The sequence below is a fragment of the Mobula birostris genome, chromosome 22, assembly GCF_030028105.1.
Source record: "Mobula birostris isolate sMobBir1 chromosome 22, sMobBir1.hap1, whole genome shotgun sequence".
Lineage (NCBI taxonomy): Eukaryota > Metazoa > Chordata > Chondrichthyes > Myliobatiformes > Myliobatidae > Mobula > Mobula birostris.
In genome coordinates, this window is record NC_092391.1 from 5,782,290 (window position 1) to 5,803,589 (window position 21,300).

Consider the following 21,300-nt stretch of genomic DNA (forward strand, 5'->3'; position numbering starts at 1 on the left):
GGTAAATACAAAAACAGTTCTTAGAATGGTGAATTCGAAAGTCCAAGAGATTTATACAGTCAATTAGGAGAGACTTTCCTGAAGTAAAGAATTCCTCGAAGACACGATGTCACTGTCAATCCCAGCCGGAACCTGCCTTGTCCGCAGGATTCACGACGATGGAAATAAAACAGTTTAAAGGCACTGACCTTTCCCTCCGGATACTAGATACTGCACAGCCTTTTCTGCTGCTTTTTAGCAGAGGCTATCTCATGCAGATCATTCTTTCTTGAATGAATTCAATAATGGTTGATCCTCTCCAAAACCGCCGAATGACTCCTTCAGGATCCTGTCTTCACTCTCCAATACTACTGAAAAGATACATCAACAAACCTGGCAGCGATTGGTTAAACAGCTGGCCCAACACTTTTGTACCTTACAACAGAATGTAAAACTCCGTTTTAAATCAAAACCGCGTCATAAGGCGGAGTGGAGTGGAGTCTCTGGCTGACGTTCTAACTGGAAAACAAACTGCGTCACCCCAGGGGTCTCCTTTTACACCCGTGGTGAACATGTCATCACGTGACCTCACATCGGCGGGAAAATTACATCAGGTGACCTCCAAAAGACCACTACATCATTCTCACAAGAAAGTCACAAGATATCCATGAGGTATGTAACAGAATACAATCTGAAGCTCAATCCCATTGGCTGTAGCGAGGACAATTTCACTCACCTCAGCACTGGACTGCCACAAGCTATCGACTCTCTTTCAAAAACTCTACAACTGAGTATTATTTATTTATTGTAATTTGCTCAATTTGCCGTCTTTTGCATATTGGTTGTTTGTCAGGCTTTGTTATTTATCCCTTTTCATAAATTCAGTTGTACTGACTTACCGTTTACCTGTGCTTCACACTGCATGCATTTTGAATTATATTTTATTAACTTATTTGTGTTAATATTTTGTTTTACGTGTCGTGTGTACCATGGTCTGGAGAAACGTTTCATTTGACTGTATATACTGTATGTATAGTCAATTGACAATAAACACAAACTTGAACTTTACTTTCCTATACGTGCCCGCAAGAACTCAAATTTCAAGGTAGCATATGGTGACATTTGCGTATTTTAATAATAAATTTGCTTTGAACTTTGAGCTGTCTAGATTTGGATACAACACTATGCAGATCATCCCCCGGTAACAAAGTTTCACGAGTTCCCATTAGTCAGAAAGCACACAGAAGTTACTTGATATGGATGTAAGTAAAATGCAGGGCTATGTGTGAGGGAGGGTGAGATTGATTTTAGAGTCAGTAAAAGGAGTGGCAGAACATCGTGGGTCAGAGGGCCTGTACTGAGCTGCACTGTTTGATGTTCTGTGATAATTGAAACCCCACAGTGTAGTAGTGAGTGGCATCAAAAGCACATTAAGGCTGAGTTTTAAAAAAAATTAAAGTTTAGAGTTCAAAGTAAATTTATTATCAAACTACAAGGGATTGTTGATGTTTCAGCTTAAAACCCTGCAAGGGATCCAATCTGAAACGTCAGAGAGTCCTTTTCCCTACGGATGCTGCTCGACCTGCCTGTTGCTTTATATTTAATACTCTTCTTCTGCCTCTACAAAGTTCAAAGTAAATTTATTATCGAAGTACATATTTTACCACATACAACCCTGAGATTCATTTTCTTGCAGGCACTCGCAATAAATACAAAAAAAAAACACAATAGGATTAATGAAAGACCACACCAACAGGAATGGACAAACAACTAATCTGCAAATGACAGCAAACTGTGCAAATACAAAAAGTAAAAAGAAATAATAAATTAGTTAAAATAGACAATAAATATCGAGAACATCAGATGAAGAGTCCTTAAATCATATTTGACTTGTCACTGGTTAACCTTTGACGTACCTCACAATATTAATGCATTTTATTTTGTTATTTATGTGTGATTCACCTATAGATTTTATCCTTGCCTTCATACGTGTGTTCTGCATACTACTATATTTTACACCCTGGTTAAGAAACATCTTGTTTCTATATACATTATATGGTTATATATGTTATATACATGTATGTAGTTAAATGACAACAAACTTTACTTGACTTGACAGTTCAGTGTTGGTGGTGAGTGAAGTTATCCTCCCTGGTTCAGGAGCCTGATGGTTGAGGGTTAATAGCTGTTACTGAGAAGACAGCTGAGATGTCTCAACCTAAGCAAGGCTGCAGGACCGGATGGTGTCAGTACCAGGGTGCTCAAAGCCTGTGCCCCTCAGCTATGTGGAGTACTTCGCCATGTCTTCAACTTGAGCCTGAGGCTGTGGTTCCTATGCTGTGGAAGACGTCCTGCCTCGTCCCTGTGGCGAAGACGCCGCGCCCCAGCGGCCTCAATGACTACAGACGGGTGGCATTGACCTCCCACATCATGAAGACCCTGGAGAGACTTGTTCTGGAGCTGCTCTGGCCTATGGTCAGGCCACACTTAGATCCCCTCCAGTTCACCTACCAGTCCCGACTAGGAGTTGAGGATGCCATCATCTACCTGCTGAACCGTGTCTACGCCCACCTGGACAAGCCAGCGAGCACTGTGAGGGTCATGTTTTTTGACTTCTCCAGTGCGTTCAACACCATCTGCCCTGCTCTGCTGGGGGAGAAGCTGACAGCAATGCAGGTGGATGCTTTCCTGGTGTCATGGATTCCTGATTACCTGACTGGCAGACCACAGTACGTGTGCTTGCAACATTGTGTGTCCGACAGAGTGATCAGCAGCACTGGGGCTCCACAGGGGACTGTCTTGTCTCCCTTTCTCTTCACCATTTACACCTCGGACTTCAACTACTGCACAGAGTCTAGTCATCTTCTGATGACTCTGCCATAATTGGATGCATCAGCAAGGGAGATGAGGCTGAGTACAGGGCTACTGTAGGAAACTTTGTCACATGGTGTGAGCAGAATTATCTGCAGCTTAATGTGAAAAAGACTAAGGAGCTGGTGGTAGACCTGAGGAGAGCTAAGGTACCGGTGACCCCTGTTTCCATCCAGGGGGTCAGTGTGGACATGGTGGAGGATTACAAATACCTGGGGATACGAATTGACAATAAACTGGACTGGTCAAAGAACACTGAGGCTGTCTACAAGAAGGGTCAGAGCCGTCTCTATTTCCTGAGGAGACTGAGATCCTTTAACATCTGCCGGACGATGCTGAGGATGTTCTACGAGTCTGTGGTAGCCAGTGCTTTCATGTTTGCTGTTGTGTGCTGGGGCAGCAGGCTGAGGGTAGCAGACACCAACAGAATCAACAAACTCATTCGTAAGGCCAGTGATGTTGTGGGGATGGAACTGGACTCTCTGACGGTGGTGTCTGAAAAGAGGATGCTGTCTAAGTTGCATGCCATCTTAGACAATGTCTCCCATCCACTACATAATGTACTGGTTGGGCACAGGAGTACATTCAGCCAGAGACTCATTCCACCGAGATGCAACACAGAGCGTCATAGGAAGTCATTCTTGCCTGTGGCCATCAAACTTTACAACTCCTCCCTTGGAGGGTCAGACACCCTGAGCCGATAGGCTGGTCCTGGACTTATTTCCTGCATAATTTACATATGACTATTTAACTATTTATGGTTTTATTACTCTTTAATTATTTATGGTGCAACTGTAATGAAAACCAATTTCCCCCGGGATCAATAAAGTATGACTATGACTATGACTGATCTGGTGGTGTGGGTCCTGAGGCTCCTGCCTTCCTGATGGCAGCAGTGAGAAGAGAACATGATCTGGATGGTGGGATGAGAGTTCTGTCATTTGCAGGAACAAACCTGTTGAAATTTTGGTATTAATAACTTTATCGGAGCTTGTTTATATCCAGGGGTGAGCACAGTTGGGTGCCTGGAACTCAGATGCAGGCTCTCTGTGCCTCTAACCCAAAGGTTTGTTCCAGTCAAGAATAGTACAAAATGCTACTGTTTATCTGGAATTGTTCCTTGTTCTGTTTTACCAAAATATCAAAATTCAAAGTAAGTTTATTATCAAAGTGCATATACTGTATGTTGTGTGTTATACTACCTTGAGAATCCTTTTAGTGCAGGCATTTACAGGAAACAAGGAGATACAGTAGGGAGGCATAGTAGTGTAGCAGTTAGCTGCAACACTTTTATAGTGTCAACGATTAATGATATAGTTGAGGGATAGAGTTTAAGAGTTGCGATGTATGCAGCTCTATAAAACTCTGGTTAGGCCACACTTGGAGTACTGTGTCCAGTTCTGGTCGCCTCACTATAGGACGGATGTGGAAGCATTGGAAAGGGTACAGAGGAGATTTACCAGGATGCTGCCTGGTTTAGAGAGTATGCATTATGATCAGAGATTAAGGGAGCTAGGGTTTTACTCTTTGGAGAAAAGGAGGATAAGAGGAGACATGATAGAGTTGTATAAGATATTAAGAGGAATAGATAGAGTGGATAGCCAGCACCTCTTCCCCAGGGCACCACTGCTCAATACAAGGAGACATGGCTTTAAGGTAAGGGGTGGGAAGTTCAAGGGGGATATTAGAGGAAGGTTTTTTATTCAGAGAGTGGTTGGTGTGTGGAATACACTGCCTGAGTCAGTGGTGGAGGCAGATACACTAGTGAAATTTAAGAGACTACTAGACAGGTATATTGAGGAATTTAAGGTGGGGAGTTATATGTGAGGCAGGGTTTGAGGGTCGGCACGACATTGTGAGCCGAAGGGCCTGTAATGTGCTGTACTGTTCTATGATCTATGATCTGCGATCTGGGTTCAATTCCTGCCCCTGTCTGCAAGGAGTTTGTACATTCTCCCCGTGACTGCATCAGCTCCCCCCCCCACCCCCACAGTCCAATGACGTGCAAGTTACGGTTAGTGAGTTGTCGGCATGCTATGCTGGGGCCAAAAGTGTTGTGCTGGTCCAACTGTGCAAATAAAGAGCAAATAAATAAGTGAAAAATAATACTGAGCACATGAGTTTTAGTGTCCCTGAAAGTGAGTCCATAGTTTGTGGAATCACTTCAGAGATCAGGTGATTGAAGTTATCCATGATTTCACTATGTTTTGATGTACATTTGATACATATATTCTTTAATCTTTTACAATGGAACTTTCATGAAAAACTATACATAAACAGACAAAGACCGACAAACAATATGAATGGAAATGTCAAGAAAAATGCAAAAACTTGAAGTCAAAGGTTCATGTATTCATATACAACTCTGAAATTTGTCTTCTCGAGTTGATTGTTATCTGCACAAGTTCAGATATGCACAGGTGCAATGAAAAACTTACTTGCAGCAGAATCACAGGTACAGAGCATCAGGTAAACCACATTCACAAGTAAAGCAAACAAGAGAAAACCTGCAGGCGCTGGAAATCCAGGCAACGCACACAAAATGCTGGAGGAACTCAGCAGGCCAGGCAGCATCTGTGGAAAAGAGTTCAGTCGACGTTTCGGGCAGAGACCCTTCACAAGAAAAGCAGATATCATTCACAATTTCTTACAAGAAAGAACACAATAGGACACCATGTCACTGGAAACCAACAAAATTTGGCAGCAATAATTGATGTGTTATAATTGTCAGAATCAGGAACAGGTTTATAATCATTGATGTAACTTCTTGTTTTGTGGCAGTGGTGCAGAGCAATACATACAAATATACTATAATTTACAAAAATAAATGAAGGTGTGAAAGAGGAACAGCGAGGTACTGTTTATGGGTTCATGTACCATACACAAATCTTACAGTACAGAGGAAGAAGCTGTCCCTAAAACGTTGAGTGTTGTTCTTCAGGCTCCTGTACCTCCTTCCTGATGGTAGTAATCAGCAGAAAGCATGTCACAGATAGTGAGGGTCCTTAATGATTCATGAAGCCTTCTTGAGGTGCTGCCTTTCGAAGGTGGCCTCGATTATGGGGAGGGTTGTGTCGTGAAGGGGCTGGCTGAATCTAAACCCTCTGCAGCTTTTGCACCTGAATTACTGAGAGTGGGTCTTCAGACTCCTGTATCTCCTCGCTGAAGGTAGTAATGAGAAGAGGGCACTCCCTGGATGGTGAGGATCTTTAATGATAAATGCATCCTTTTTGAGGCACTATAAGTAATGAACTCTAAGAATTATTACAAGTATCTAATATCTGCATTTTGTACTCTCCGTATCAGGTTACACTGGACAACACTGTGAAATTGACATCAACGAATGTGCAACGCATCCTTGTATGAATAACGGCTCTTGTTTGCAACGCTCCAATCAAGTGTATTACGGCAATCTCCCGCAGTTCAGGTCTACTTTCAGTTATACCAATGCATCTGGCTATGTTTGCCTCTGTCAGCGTGGTTTCACAGGTCAGTGAAAAACTTAACCTTTTAAATTCAGATTCAGCAAAGATCAAAAGCACATGATTTACCATTTTGGAAATGAGGTTGCCTGGCAGTCTGAAGAAAGGTTCGAAGCTCAGTGCTCTACAATAGCAATGGAATGAGCAGACATAGTTGGTCACAAGAGCCTGCTCCTCATTCACTGAGATCCTGGCTAGTCTGATCTTGGTCCCATTGGAGAATGGGACTGGTGAGGTGAGGCCATCACCAGGAAACCTCTTCATCCGAGGAGAGGCTGGAGAAGTATGTGAGACAACAAATGTAGAGAATGCTGGAAGTGCTCAGAGTCAGATTCAAATTCAGACTTCTTTATCAAGGATCAACTTTATTCGCCATTTACACTCAATGGAGTGTATATGCCCAATATGAGAGGCTTCAATATCATGGATAGTGCAGTCTTTTCCTCAGGTTATGTCCAAAACTAGGGGGCATAGTGGGGGGGGGGGATATTTAAAGGGATCTGAGGGGCAACATTTTCACACAGAGGGTGGTGAACATACAGAACGAGCTGCCGGAGAAAGTGGTTGAAGCAGATACCATTGTGTCATTTAAGAAGACTTGGATAGGTATATGGGTGATGGAGTGAAGATACGTCTCTACCAAAGGAGGTGTAAGGCACTCCTTCCCTCTGCTAGTCTGCAGGTCACCCTTGGGCAGGGTGTAGCACCTGCTTAGCCCCCCAATCAGGGTCATATGAAGCGATGGGAGCGGATGGTGGACGGTTGTATGAGCAGCTGGTGCAGATCACAAGTCCTGATTATGTGACCACTGTCGCCAGGCAGACAATCTCTGAAGAGTATTGATAACGGCTAGTGCCACTTGTCTTATAAAGACACTGCCCAGAAGCAGGGAATGGGAAACCACTTCTGTAGAAACATTTGACAAGAACAATCATGGTCATGAAAAGAGCATGATTCCCTACATCAATACAACACAGCACATAATGATGATGATGATCCATATATCCCACATAATTCTGTATTAAAAACTTCTGTAGTTGTCCAAATTCTTTGCTAATGGGTTTGTATTACATCATATGGGTCCATCTATAAAACCATTCCCTTCTCAGTATCCTTGTCAAAGAGTCCTAAGGCTTTTTAGTTATTTTTTAAAATTTTGGTTTATTATTATCTATTATTGGCTAGGTTGATCAGACCCAAAAGGCCCAACAATTTGAGTGTCCAGGAGATGTGGTAAAAAGTGTACAAGCACAACAAAGTAATTTAATCCAAATTTATCATCATAAAACAGAAAGCACAAATAAACCTTTCTAAATACCATCTGGTAAGTCACAAAGATTTCAGGGCTCACCATTCTTAGTCTCTCGTTGCTGTCGTCAGGGGACTTGATTGTCGCTGCAGTTGGGGGATCTCTGATTTCCGACTCGTGAAATCACCCTGGGTCTGTCCTAGGCACTGTTTGATTGTCATTACTCACGCTAGGTGAAGTCCCAAAAACTTCAGTAAGTTACCTCAGTAAATAGGGGTTCAATCCACAAACCTAGCAAGACATGCAGAGACAAGTAAACTCTTTGGTCTTTTGTTCTCATGCCACTGGTGCCTGAGGCCAAAAAGAGTCCAGCTGCTATTAGCAAACATTGAACAAATCTACAGTGTTTAACTTGTATGGACACCTTACATGCTGTGAGCTCACAAAGGGTTAAAGTGTCACTTGGAATTGTTTAGATGTTCATCTAATATTTTTACAAAATTCAATACACAACTCATTGTCACATGTAGCAAGATACAGTGAAAAGCCTGTCTTGCTTACTGTTCGTTCAGATCAGATCATTACACAGTGCACTGAGCTAGAAGAAGGTAAAACAGTAACAGAATGCAGGATAAAGTGTAATAGCTACCAAAAAAGTGTTGTGCAGGTAAACAATGAAGTGCAAGATCAATAAGAGGTAGATTGTGATGTCAAGAGCCATCTTATTGTGCTAGAGTCTGCTCATTCAAGATTCAGTATTGTTTAGTGTAAAGGAGAATGAAATAATTGTACTGCAGATCTGACGGAACATAGGAAAATACTCAAGAAGATAAAGAACCCAATAAAAATAGTAAAATAAACACACAATGAATATAAATACATAAGGTAGTGTATCTACATACTGTTAGATTGATTGTATGTCCATAAAGTGACACTAGGCACAGGAGCGTCTGTACATAAGGTGATTGACAGGAAATGAAGAAGTATTGGTGATTGGGGAGGTGGGTTAGTGGGTGGATGTGTTGATCAACATTACTGTTTGGGGAATATAACTGTTTTTAAGTCTGGTGGTCTTGGCGTGGATGCTATGTAGAATCCATCCTGATGAGAGTGGACAAATAGCCCATGAGCAGGGTGGGTGGGATCCTTCATGACGTTACTGGCCATTTACCGGCAGAAGCCGTCCTTGAGCCTGGACTTCAAGGACTTGTACACAAACAGCCCAGATCTCTCTCTTCTTGTAAAAAAAGAAGAAATCCAAAATCCTGGGGAATCTCTCCTTGTTTGGTTGTGTTTAGCACTCTGTGCAGCAGTGGAAGTGAGTTGCATTCTCCCTGTGAAATGTATTGCCATTGAGTTCAATAGAACTGCATGTCAGAGGCAGAGCATGATGCAGGTTTTGTCTCTGCCTTCTGTCCTATTGCCAATTTTATATTCACAATTCTGTCCCAATTATGCTAACAACTAGTTCCTGGAGATAAGAAGGGCTCAGATCCGGGTAATTTTTCTAAAATAATGAGGTTTAAGAAGGCAGATTTCGGGAAAAAAAAAAGAAGCAAATGTTTATTGTATATCTGTCTGGAAATGTAGATTTTGAAGCATAAATTGTCATATTTCAGAGTTGGGCTCTTAGATCCCAGCTCCTGCCAGATCTTAATGAAGCAGCGGAGGGTGATCAGGGCCATGTCCTCTGCTGTCACCAGCAGAACACATCAGCATTGACACCAAGCTCGATGTAAGGAAGGAAAATGACACCTCTGCTATATCAAGCCTGCCGCTGACTATCACTCCCCTCTGCTGTCGAGACACATTCAACGATGTGTGAGCCAATGGACTTTTCTCCCCTGGTAGATCATTGGACATCTTTCAAAAGCAGAAATACCTAGGATGATGCCTCAGAAAGGTGGCATCCATCTCCCAGGGTATGCCCTCTTCTCATTGCGATCATCAAGGAGGAGGTACACTCTCAGTGCCTGAGGATCAGCTTTTTGCCTCTGCTGTCAGATTTCTGACTGGACAATGAACCCATGAACACTTCCTCTGTATTTTTTTCTTTTTTTTGCTCTCTTTTTGAAAGACTTGTTTAATTAATTTTTAAAATGTATTTCTTATTGTGATGCATAGTTTTTATTATGTATTGTGATGTACTGCTGACACAAAACAACATATTTCATGCCATAAACCTGACTCTGATTCAGGTACTGAATCTTTATTTTTAAAGCACTCTCACTTTTTTACCGTCCTCCTCCACAGTGGCTTTATTATTTAATGGAGGCTTAATTACTGAAGGGTCAGAATTTTCAATTAAAATTCATAATCAACAACTCTCTCCAAGAGCCCGATCTGATTTTCCTAGGTTAGAAGGTAGCAAAAGGATTGATTTTATACCGAGGATCAAAGACGAGAGAGTGATTCTGTTCACTCTGGTATAAGCAGGGTTAACTGCCCTATTCTCACCTCCTTTATGCCTGAAATGGTTCAACAAATCTCTATTAATGTATTAGTATCGGCCTTAGTTTTATTTATCACATGTACATCGAAACATACAGTGAAATGCGTCATTTGCGTCAACAACCAGCACAGGCTGAGGGGAGAAGGCAGGAAAATGGGGTTGAGAGGGATTATAAATCCGCTATGATAGACTGGCAGGGGAGACTTGATGGGCCAATTGGCTCCTATGTCTTATGGTCTTATTGATGTATCTGTTTATTATATCTATTTATTTCAAGATACAGCATTTAACAGGCCCAGCGAGCTGCGCTGCCCAGAACTCTAACCCTAGCCTAACCACAGGACAATTTACAACAAACTATTGATCTACTAACCAATACGTCTATGGGATGTGGGAGAAAACCCAAGTACCTGGAGAAAACCCTCACGGTTCACGAGGAGGATGTATAAACTCCCTACAGACCGCATTGGAGTTAAACTCTGAACACGCAGTTCTGGAGCAGTAATATTGTCGTGCTACCCACTACCCTACCATGGCGCCCGCTTAACGTGCTGCAGGCGGCTGCAGAGCACTTACTTAACCCTAACCTGTTCACTTTTGGAACAAGGGAGGAAAATATTGAAGCTTGAAATTGCAATAACAATTCAACTTTTGCATTGTTAGGATTGTTCTGTGCAACTAAATTTTTGAATTTTTTTTTCTAAGGAGAAAATTGTTCGGTTAACATTGACGAATGTGAGTCAGATCCTTGTATGAATGGAGGCACGTGTGAAGATCGAACCGATGGATTTGAATGTCATTGTGCACCTGGACTTACAGGTAAATCATGCCAAGCATTTCTACTCTCCTGTTGAACACTTCCACTCTTTGTTCATCACACTGGAGGAACTCAGCAAGTCAGGCAGCATCTATGAAGGGAAATGATGTTTCATGCTGAGATCCTTTATGACGACTGGAAAGCTGCCCTATGCCTCCTTACGTGGATGCCAACCACTCTGGGTCCAGTTCCCAGAGATGGATGGACAGGAACTGCCAACATTACGCATTGCCTGAAATGCTGACTGTCCACTTCCGTCTGCAGGTGCTGCCTGACCCACTGAGTTCCTCCAGGGCTTTCTGCATCGCTCCAGATCCCAGCATCTGCATAGTTATAGTCATAGTCATACTTTATTGATCCCGGGGGAAATTGGTTTTCGCATCTCTCGAGTTTCCAGTAACTGACCTTATAGAATATAGTCAAAGTAAAGTTTTATCAGAGCATGAATATGTCACCTTGAGATTCATTTTCTTGTAGACATTTTACAGGAAAATAAAAACTATACATAAACTGAGGTGACAGGGTGGAGATACATCTCTACCAATGGAGGTCTAAGGTGCCCATTCCCTCCGCTATCCTGCAGGTCACCCTTGGACAAGGTGTAGCACCTGTTTATCCCCCCAATCAGGGCCACATGAATCCATGGCAGCAGATGGCCACCCATCTTGTAAAGACACTGCCCAGAGGAAGACGGTGGCAACCCATTTCTGTAGAAAGTTTTGCCAAGAACAATCACGGTACAACACAGCACATAACAGTAATGATGATAATACATAAAGACTGACAAAAAAACAATGTGCCAAGGAAGACAAATTACCCAAAACTGTTCCTGAATCTGGTGGTGTGGGACATAAGGCTCCTGTACTTCCTGCCCAATGGTAGTAGCAAGAAGAAAGCACGGCCTGGATGGTGGGGGTCCTTGGTGATGGATACTGCTTTCATCTGGCAGCGCTCCTTGTACGTGTGTTCAGTTGTGGGAAGGGTGTCCCTTTAGAACAGAGATGAGGAGGAATTTCTTTAACTGGAGGGTAGTGAGTCTGTGGAATTCATTGCCACAGATGGCCGTGGAGGCCAAGTCATTGGACATACTTAAAGTGGAGGTTGATAGGTTCTCAATTAGTAAGGGTGTCAAAGGTTACGTGAAGAAGGCAGGAGGATGTGGTTGGGAGAGAAAATAAATCACCCAGAATTGAATGATGGAGCAGACACAATAGGCCAATTGGCCTTATTCTGCTCCTATGTCTTATGATGTTGCAAAGAAACACCTCTTAAGCCTGATCTTAGATGCTGGCTGGCCCACTGAGTTCTTCCAACACCTTTTATGTTATTCCTTAAGCTTTGACTGTTATTGTTTTAGACTCTTGATTTGGAATTTTTCACCGGAGGTTAGCTGCAAAAAAATCTGTGTGTAGAGGCATAGCACTGAACAGTTGAAAAGTGACTTTGCACGGATGATAAAATTAAGCAGCTGTCAACATCATCTTCAATCTGTAGTGAACTGCAGCCTGCAAGGATTCAGTAACCAGCTCTCACCTGGTTATACATCAACAATGTCCTGTGAGAAAACAGAGAGCCTTTCCCGAAAGATATCAAGCCTAGAGTTTCATCCCTATCTACATTGTGTAGTGGAGATAGACCATTATCCTCCCAGATTTCGATTTACAAAAGAGATCCCTTCCTGAGAAAATCAATATGTCAAGCAAATTTTCATCAATTGAAAGGGCTGAGCAAAATACATTATAGAAATTTATATATTATATTATTTATATTAAATGATAGAATAGGGACACCACGGTAGTGTAGCAGTTAGTGTGATATGTTACAGATAGGGGCATTGGTGTTTGGAGTTTAATTTTGGCATCCTCTGTAAGAAAGGTTGTACACTTATGAGTGTGTGGGTTTCCTCCAGGTCCTCTGGTTTCCTCCCACAGTCCAAAGACGTACTGGTAGTAGGATAATTAACCATTGTAAATTGTCCTGTAATTAGGTTAGGGTTTAATAGGTGGGTTGCTGGGTAGTGTGGCTCATTGGGCCGGAAGGGCTTGTTCTGTGTTGTATCTCTAAGTAAAGTTTAATTGTCATTCTACCATATATGAACACCCATGAATACAGCCAAACAAAACAGTGTTACTCTGGGGCCAAGGTGCAAACCACAATACCAACAGTCATACACAGCACAAGGCACACATAGCATATATAAGACGGCAGTAAAATAAGGTTATACCAAAAAAAAAGTCCCAAGTCCCTGAATCCATAAATGGTGCAGCAGTCTACGGTTGAACACAATACAGCTTTTATTCACTGAGTGAACACTTGGAGGGGCACCTCCAATGCCTCTCTTCTGAACAGCTGTGAACAGCAGCACCACAGCTTGAGGCCTCGTCTTCCATCGAGCGAACACAGGAGGGCAGCACTGACACCAGCCTGGATGCCACGCCACACTTGCTCTAGCACAGAGTCCAATGCCTCTCTCCTGGACCACTGCAACAGGTGATACCCAGGCTTGAGTCTTAGTCCTTGTTATGACTGAAGTCATGCAGCCTCCCCACAATCAGTCTCGCCAATAAAACAGTGGACTGGACTTACAGCACTCAACGTTACCAATGTCCATCAGGGTCATGAGATCACTAGAAAAGTGACTAAGGCAATCACTCACTGTTCGAATGCACGCTGCATTCATGCACTGGCTCTGATGCCCCTCTGTAGCAGGCAGAGTATAAAAGTAAATAAATTAAACATTTTAGTCCAATGGAGATACAGGTCAAGGTGTAGTGACTATATAGCCCCCCACTGCCCCCGTGAGTCTGTGGGAGCAGGTGGTGGACGGTCGTATGAGCAGCTGGTGCACATCACAAGTCCTGGTTATTTGACCACTGATGCCAGGCAGACAATCTCGGAAGAGTGTTGATCATGGCTGGGGTCACCCACCTTGTCAAGACACTGCCCAGAAGAAGGCAATGGCAAACCACTTCTATGAAAAATTTGCCAAGAACAATCATGGTCAAGGACCATGATCGCCCTCGTCATACGACACGGCACCTAAGGATGATGAGTCTATTCGGAATTCCTTTGCACAGAGGAACACATATTTAGAGTACGTATAACCAAAAAACTCTGTATGTCAATGGGTTTATGGCTTAAGTTCTTCAGTGGAAGTCAAGTAAAATTCTTGCCCATTTCCAAGGCTCCTTGTGTGTGTTAACACAAATGGTACATTTCACTGTGTATTTCAATATACATGTGACAAATAAATTTGAATCCGAAGAAAGTGAAGTGGGTCCTGAAATCAGTGAAAATGCCAATACCAGCAGATTTATTGTTAACTTTATACTACAAAATTATGAGAGACGTAGACAGGGGGGACAGCACTTTTTCCCGGGGTGAAGTGTTTAGTACTGGAAGGTATGTATTTTAAGGTGAGACGGGGAAAGGTCAAAGGAAAGTTTTTTTACACAGAGTGCTGGGTGCCTGTAGTGCACTGCCTGGGGGGGTGGTGGAGGCAGATGTGATGGAGACGTTCAAGAGGCTCTCACATAGGCATATGAATGTTCAGAGAGTGGACAGACAGGGACCACGTGCAGGCAGTATTGTAATTAAACCGTTTGCTTCATTGATTTGACACAACATCGAGGGCCAGAGGTCCTTTTCCTGTACTGTACCTAATAAAGTGGCCACAGAAGTGGAACGTGGTATGTTCTTCTGTTTCTGTGGCCCATCCACTTCGAAGTTCATCGTGCTGTGCATTTAGAGATGGTCTTCTGCACACCACTGTTGTAATATGTGGTTATTTGAGTTACTGTCACCTTCCTGTCAGCTTGAACCAGTCTGGCCATTCTCCTCTGACCTCTCTCATTAACAAGGTGTTTTCACCCACAGAACTGCCGCTCATTGGATGTTTTTTGTTTTTTGTGAATTCTAGAAAATCCCAGGAGATAAGCAGTTTCTGAAATACGCAGACCACTCTGTGTGACACCAACAATCGTTCCATGGTCAAAGTCATTTAAATCATATTTCTTTCCCCATTCTGATGCTTGGTCTGAACAACAACTGAACCTCTTGACCGGGTCTGCATGCTTTCATGCATTGAGTTGCTGCCACATGATTGACTGATTATTAAGGCATCCGTTAGTCTTGCGAGACCATGGATCTGCACCTGGAAAGTCTTCACTCTCCAGGGCGCAGACCTGGGCAAGGTTGTGTGGAAGACCAGCAGTTGCCCATGCTGCAAGTCTCCCCTCTCCACGACACCAATGTTGTCCAAGGGAAGGGCATTAGCACCCATACAGCTTGGCACCAGTGTCGTCGCAGAGCACTGTGTGATTAAGTGCCTTGCTCAAGGACACAACACGTTGCCTCGGCTGGGGCTCGAACTCACGACCTTCAGGTTGCTAGTCCAATGTCTTAACCACTTGGCCATGTGCCCACGATTGACTGATTAGATATTTGCATTAATGAACGAGTGTGCAGGTGTACCTAATAAAGTGGCCACTGAGTGTATATGTTGTGTTTAGCTCCATAGGCCAGAAATAAGTTTAATCATTTAACTAATAGAATATAACGAACATACTACAAAACACAAGAAAGTCTGCAGATGCTGGAAATCCAGAGCAACACGTACAAAGTGCTGGACGGCTGCTTATTTATTTCCATAGATGCTGCCTGAGTTGCTGAGTTCCTCCAGCAATTTTTGTGTGTTGCTCTAAACACTACACCGTGTTAGGTAAAGACAAGAAGCCTTGATGTTATTTTCCTGGTGTGCTGGGTGTCAAGGTGACATAGTGGTTAGCATACAGATCTGGAGTTTGGAATTCAGTTCCAGCACTGCTCTGTAAGGAGTCCTTCCCGTGGAATGCGTGGTCTTTCCCTGGGTGCCCTGGTTTCCTCCCACAGTGCAGAGATGTACCAGGTTGGCTAATTAGTCATTGTAAGTTGCTCTCTGATTAGGTGAGGGTTGCATCGGGGTTTGCTGGGGAGGCTGAAAGGGCCAGAAAGCCATACTGTGTTCTGTATGTCTGCAATAAACAAAAACCATTCTTACTATCGAGAGAATCCTCCCAATTCTGGCAAATAAAAAATATGGGAAAAGCAAGTTCATCCGATCAGAATTGTAACGGTGGAAGGTGGCGGTTCAAGAACTATGTGCAGAATTCCACAGAAGTTCAAGGTGTAAACGCAATCCTAACAAAGAGGTGAAAATAAATTGTCTTAGCTGACAAATGTTGCAACCATCGGATTTCCTGCTGAGATAATCATCTTACATTGTAACAGCTTCGGGGTGCCTGCATACCAAACACTCCCTTCACATGGCTTTAAATTATTAAACAATTGAAGACATAGTGTGAATTTTTCAGCACTAGAATATATGCCCTGAAATGAAATTGGACAAATATGTACCACCCTGTGGAAAAGATGTCTGTTCATTTAAAGCTGGTGACCATAGGCATCCATCCTCAGTAAAAATAATCATTGCACAAATCTGCAAACTATGATTTCCTCCAAAACCCATTACAGAAAGGCTCTGGTAATGGGCAACTTTGTGATAGATTCCACATTCCGTGGCTTTGTACTTGATGGCTTACCATCTGACAGAACACAGGAAAACGACTGACAGCAGGAAAACAAAATCCTCCAGTCCTGCTGAATGGTTTCAGCCTGAAACGTCAACTGTAATCTTTTCCATAGACGCTGCCTGGCCTGCTGGGTCCTCCAGCATTCTGTGTGTGTTGCTTGGATTTCCAGCATCTGCAGATTTTCTCTTGCTTGTGATTATAAAAATTATTACAGGTTGCAAATGCTTTGATTGTTATAATTTGTAATGGCAGTGCACAAAGAAATGTTAATTTCTATTTTGTGTATAATTAGGAACATATGAAATAGGTTCAGGTTCAGGCTGTCTGGCTCGTCAAGCCTGCTCCACCACCCAATAAAATCATGGCTGCTTTGGCCATGCACTCATCTCCACCTACCTGCCTTTTCTCCATAACCCTTAATTCCCCTAGTATGCAAAAAATCTATCCAGCCTTGTCTTACTGAGGTAGCCTCCACTGCTTCATTGGGCAGAGAATTCCACAGATTCACCACTCTGGGACAAGCAGTTCCTCCTCATCTCCGTTCTAAATCTACTCCCCCGAATCTTGTGGCTATGTCCCCTAGTTCTAGTCTCACCTACCAACGGAAACAACTTTCCTGCCTCTATCTCATCTATCCCTTTCATAATTTTATATGTTTCTATAAGATCTCCTCTCATTCTTCTGAATTCCAGTGAGTACAGTCCCAGGCGACTCAATCTCTCCTCATAGTCTAACCCCATCATCTCTGGAATCAACCTGGTGAACCTCCTCTGCACCACCTCCAAAGCCAGGATATCCTTCTTCAATTGAGGAGGACAGAACTGCATGCAGAACTCCAGGTGCGGCCTCACCAGTACCCTGTACAGTTGCAGCATAACCTCCCTGCTCATAATTTCAATCCCTCTAGCAATGAAGGTCAACATACCATTTGCCTTCTCGATAGCCTGTTGCACCTGCAAACCAACTTTTTGTGATTCATGCACAAGCACTCCCAAGTCCCTCTGCACAACGGCATGCTGTGATTTTTTTAACCATTTAAATAATAATCTCATCCTCCATTTTTCCTTCCAAAGTGGATGACCTCACATTTACCAACCTTGTACTCCATCTGCCAGACCCTTGCCTACTTATTTAACCTATCTATATCTCTCTGCAAACTCTCCGTATCTTCTGCACAATTTGCTTTTCCACTCAATTTAGTGTCATCGGTAAACTCAGATACAGTGCATTTGATCTCCTCTTTCAGATTGTTAATGTATATCGTGAACAGTTGTGGGCCCAGCTTTAACGTCTGGTGCACACCGCTCACCACTGATTGCCAACCAGAGTAACAGCCATGTATCCCAACTCTCTTTTCTGTTAGATAACCAATCCTCTATCCATGCTAATACATCACCTTATGCATCCTTATCTTAATAAATTTGATTTATTTGTACTGGGGATTTTTTTCATAAATCAAGTTCTTTTTTAGAGATACAATGTGGAACAGGCCCTTCCAGACTAACAAGCTACACCACCCAGGAACAGAAGGCTTCGTTCCCCTTTCTTTTCCAGTCCTGACGAAGGGCCTCGGCCCCAAACATCGACTGTTTATTCCACTCCACAGGTGCTGTCTGACCTGTTGAGATCCTCCAGCATTTCGTGTGTGTTGCTCAAGGTTTCTTCTCCCATGCTTTTCTACCTTCCTATCCCTCCACCTAATCTCCTCTCCCACCCCCCCCATCTAAATCCATTATCCCTGCCCACCACCACCCCCTCCATCTTGTATACTGACTGCCTCTCCTCTAAGCCCTCCTGCAGGGGCTTGGCCCAAAATGTTGACTATCCCTTTGCTTCCACAGATGCTGCCTGATCTGCTGAGTTCTTCCAGGCATTTGTTTTTTTTTTGTAAGTTCTGAGTTCCAGCACCTTCAGGCTCATTGTAAGCTTTGTCAGTCCTTTTGCGGGATTATTGTAACAGTCTCTATTTCAGTCCCAAGATTCCCTCCCTCACCTCTTTCTTCTCTTGGGCATTAGTGAAGGCAGCGTGTTTCTTCTTGCTGTCAAGTAAAATGTGCCACTTACCACAAGCTCTGCTCCCCCCTCATAGGGTCATAGAGTCAGACCGGCTCTTCAGCCCTTCATGGGCATTCCTATCAAACTCCCATTGTCCTGAATCCTGCACTAATTCTAATTTATTTTGACTTCTGGTAACCACTCCCCTTTGCCCCTTCCCTTTTTATTCCTTATCCACCAGCCGCCATTACCCTCTCTCTTATTACCCCCCGAACCCACCATCCTTTCCATCTGCCTATCACCCACACACTCCTCCCTCCAGTTCCCCCCTCCCCCTTTATTCCATATGCACTGTCCTCTCCTATCAGATTCCATCTTCTTCAGCCCTTTGTCATTTCCACCTATCACCTCCCAGCTTCTTACATCATTCCTCCCTCCGTCCCTTGCCTGGATCCATCACCTGCCACTGCTGCCAGTTCTGGCTCCATCCCTTCCCTTCACCTTTTTAAACTGGTGATCTTGCCTCTTTCTTTCCAGTCTTGGTGAGAAAGGTCTTGACCTGAAACATCGACTATCCATTTTCCTGCACAGAAACTGCCTGACCCCCTCAGCTCTCCCAGCTTTTTGTGTATTGGTCCAATTATTGACCCTTTGTTCCCATTAACTTCACTAGAATGTGGGTCTGACTACCATCATCCTGTAAGCGATGTATGACATTTGTGTATGCTTCCTAGTGTGTTTAGTGTTTGATTAACAGTTTGGAAAATGGAAAAACATGAAGATTTAGACATGCAAACAACAGGAATTCTGCAGATGCTGGAAATTCAAGCAACACACATCAAAGTTGCTGGTGAACGCATAATTTAGACATCAGTTTTATTTATCATGTGTACATCGAAACATACAGTGAAGTGCGTCGCTTTGTGTCGATGACCAACACAGTCTGAGGATGCGCTGGGGGCAGCCTGCAAGTGGCACCATGCTTCTGGCACTAACATATCACGTCCACAACTCTAACCACTGACCCCTAACCCCCAAGTCTTTGGACTGTGGGAGGAAGCTGGAAAGAACGTACAAACCCCTTACAGACAGTGGCAGGTGGCAGGAATTGAACCTGGGTCACCAATGCTGTAAACCCAGGACAATTAGCAGCGGCTGTAAAGCCGGTCTGTTGCTTATTCAGTCTTCATTATTGTGACATGCACAGAGATACAGTGAAAGTTTTTGCTTAACATACACACACAATGCTGTCGGAACTCAGCAGTCCTGATGAAATGTTTTGGCTGAAACATCAACAGTTTATTCCTCTCTGTCGATACTGCCTGACCCGCTGGGTTCCTCTAACATCTTGTGTGTGTTACTCTGGATTTCCAGCATCTGCAGAATCTCTTGTGTTTATGAAAAGCTTCTGTTTTGTGTGCCATCCACACAGATCATGCTGCACTGAGGTGCTACATAGAAATTGAATGCAGTTACAGAGAAAACGCTGTGCCATCAGATTTTGAAACAGTCCATGCACTACTAACGCTAAATAAATAATTTCACATACCGGTGAGGCAGAGCAGGGGTGGCTGAAGTTCACAAGGCACAGGATAGATATATTCCACAGAAGTACCCAAATGGCAGGAGTAGGCAACCATATCTGACCAAGGGAAGTTAAGGACTGCATAAAAGCCAAGGAAAGGGCACATAAGGTAGCAAAAGTGAGTGGGAAGTTGGATGATTGGGAAGCTTTTAAAATCCACCAAAAGGCAACTAAAAAAGCTATAAGAAGGGAAAAGATGAAATATGAGGGCAAGTTAGCCAATAATGTAAAGCAGGATGCTAAAAGTTTTTATCAGTTTTATAAAGAGTAAAAGGGAGGTGAGGGTTGATATTGGACCACTAGAAAATTATGCTGGTGAGGTAGTAATGGGGGACAAAGAAATGGCAGAAGAACTTAATGGGTACCTCGCATCAGTCTTCACTGTGGAAGACACTAGCAGTGTGCCAGAGGTCTGTGAGTGTCAGGGAGCAAGAGTGAGTGCCATTGCTATTACAAAGGGAAGACGTGCTAAGTAAACTGAAAGGTCTTCAGGTGGATAAGTCACCTGGACCAGATGGACTACATCCCAGAGTCCTGAGAGAGGTTGCTGAGGAGATAGCAGACGCATTGGTTGTCAACTTTCAAGAATCACTTGATTCTAGTATGGTCCCAGAGGACTAGAAAATTGCAAATGTCACTCCATTCTTTAAGAAGGGAGGAAGGCAAAAGAAATTATAGGCCAGTTAGCCTAACCTCAGTGGTTGGGAAAGTGTTGGAGTTCATTATTAAAGATGAGATTTCGGGATACTTGGAAACTAATAAGTCAAAAGCAGCATGGTTTCTGTCAAGAGAAATTTTGCCTGACAAATCTGTTAAGAGTTCTTCAAGGAAGTAACAAGCAGGGTGGACAAAGAAGAGGCAGTGGATGTCATTTACTTGGATTTTTAGAAGGCATTTGAAAAGGTGCCATACGTGAGGTTGCCTAACAAGATAAAATCCAATGGCCTTACAAAAAGGTTACTGGCATGGATAGAGGAATGGCTGACAGGCAGGAGGCAGTGAGTGGGAATAAAGGGGGCCTTTTCTAGTTGGCTGCTACTTTTCACATTGTTTGTCAATGATCTGGATAATGGAATTGATGGCTTTGTGGCAAAGTTTGCGGATGATACAAAGATAGGTGGGGGGTGTAGGTAGTGCTGAGGAAGCAATGCGATTGCAACAGGACTTGGACAAATTAGAAGAATGGCAAAAAAAATGGCAGATGGAGTACAATGTTGGGAAATGTACGATGATGCATTTTGGTAAAAGGAACAATAGTGTGGACTATTATCTAAATGAGGAGAAGGCTCAGATGTCAGAG

The 21,300-nt window shown here is 43.2% G+C and overlaps 1 protein-coding gene across 5 annotated transcripts in view; it reads left to right on the forward strand.

The window, feature by feature from the left end:
- LOC140186119 (protein crumbs homolog 1-like) overlaps positions 1-21,300 on the forward strand; it is a 162,926-nt gene that overhangs the window by 96,073 nt on the left and 45,553 nt on the right. For all 5 annotated transcript variants that reach the window (XR_011882787.1, XM_072240024.1, XM_072240021.1 and 2 more), the window contains 2 exons: positions 6,157-6,339; positions 10,739-10,852. Coding sequence is in view for 4 of the 5 variants with exons in the window: in XM_072240024.1 (XP_072096125.1) it covers positions 6,157-6,339; positions 10,739-10,852 (297 nt within the window). In the remaining variant the exon portion in view is untranslated. The remainder of the gene's footprint in view (positions 1-6,156; positions 6,340-10,738; positions 10,853-21,300) is intronic.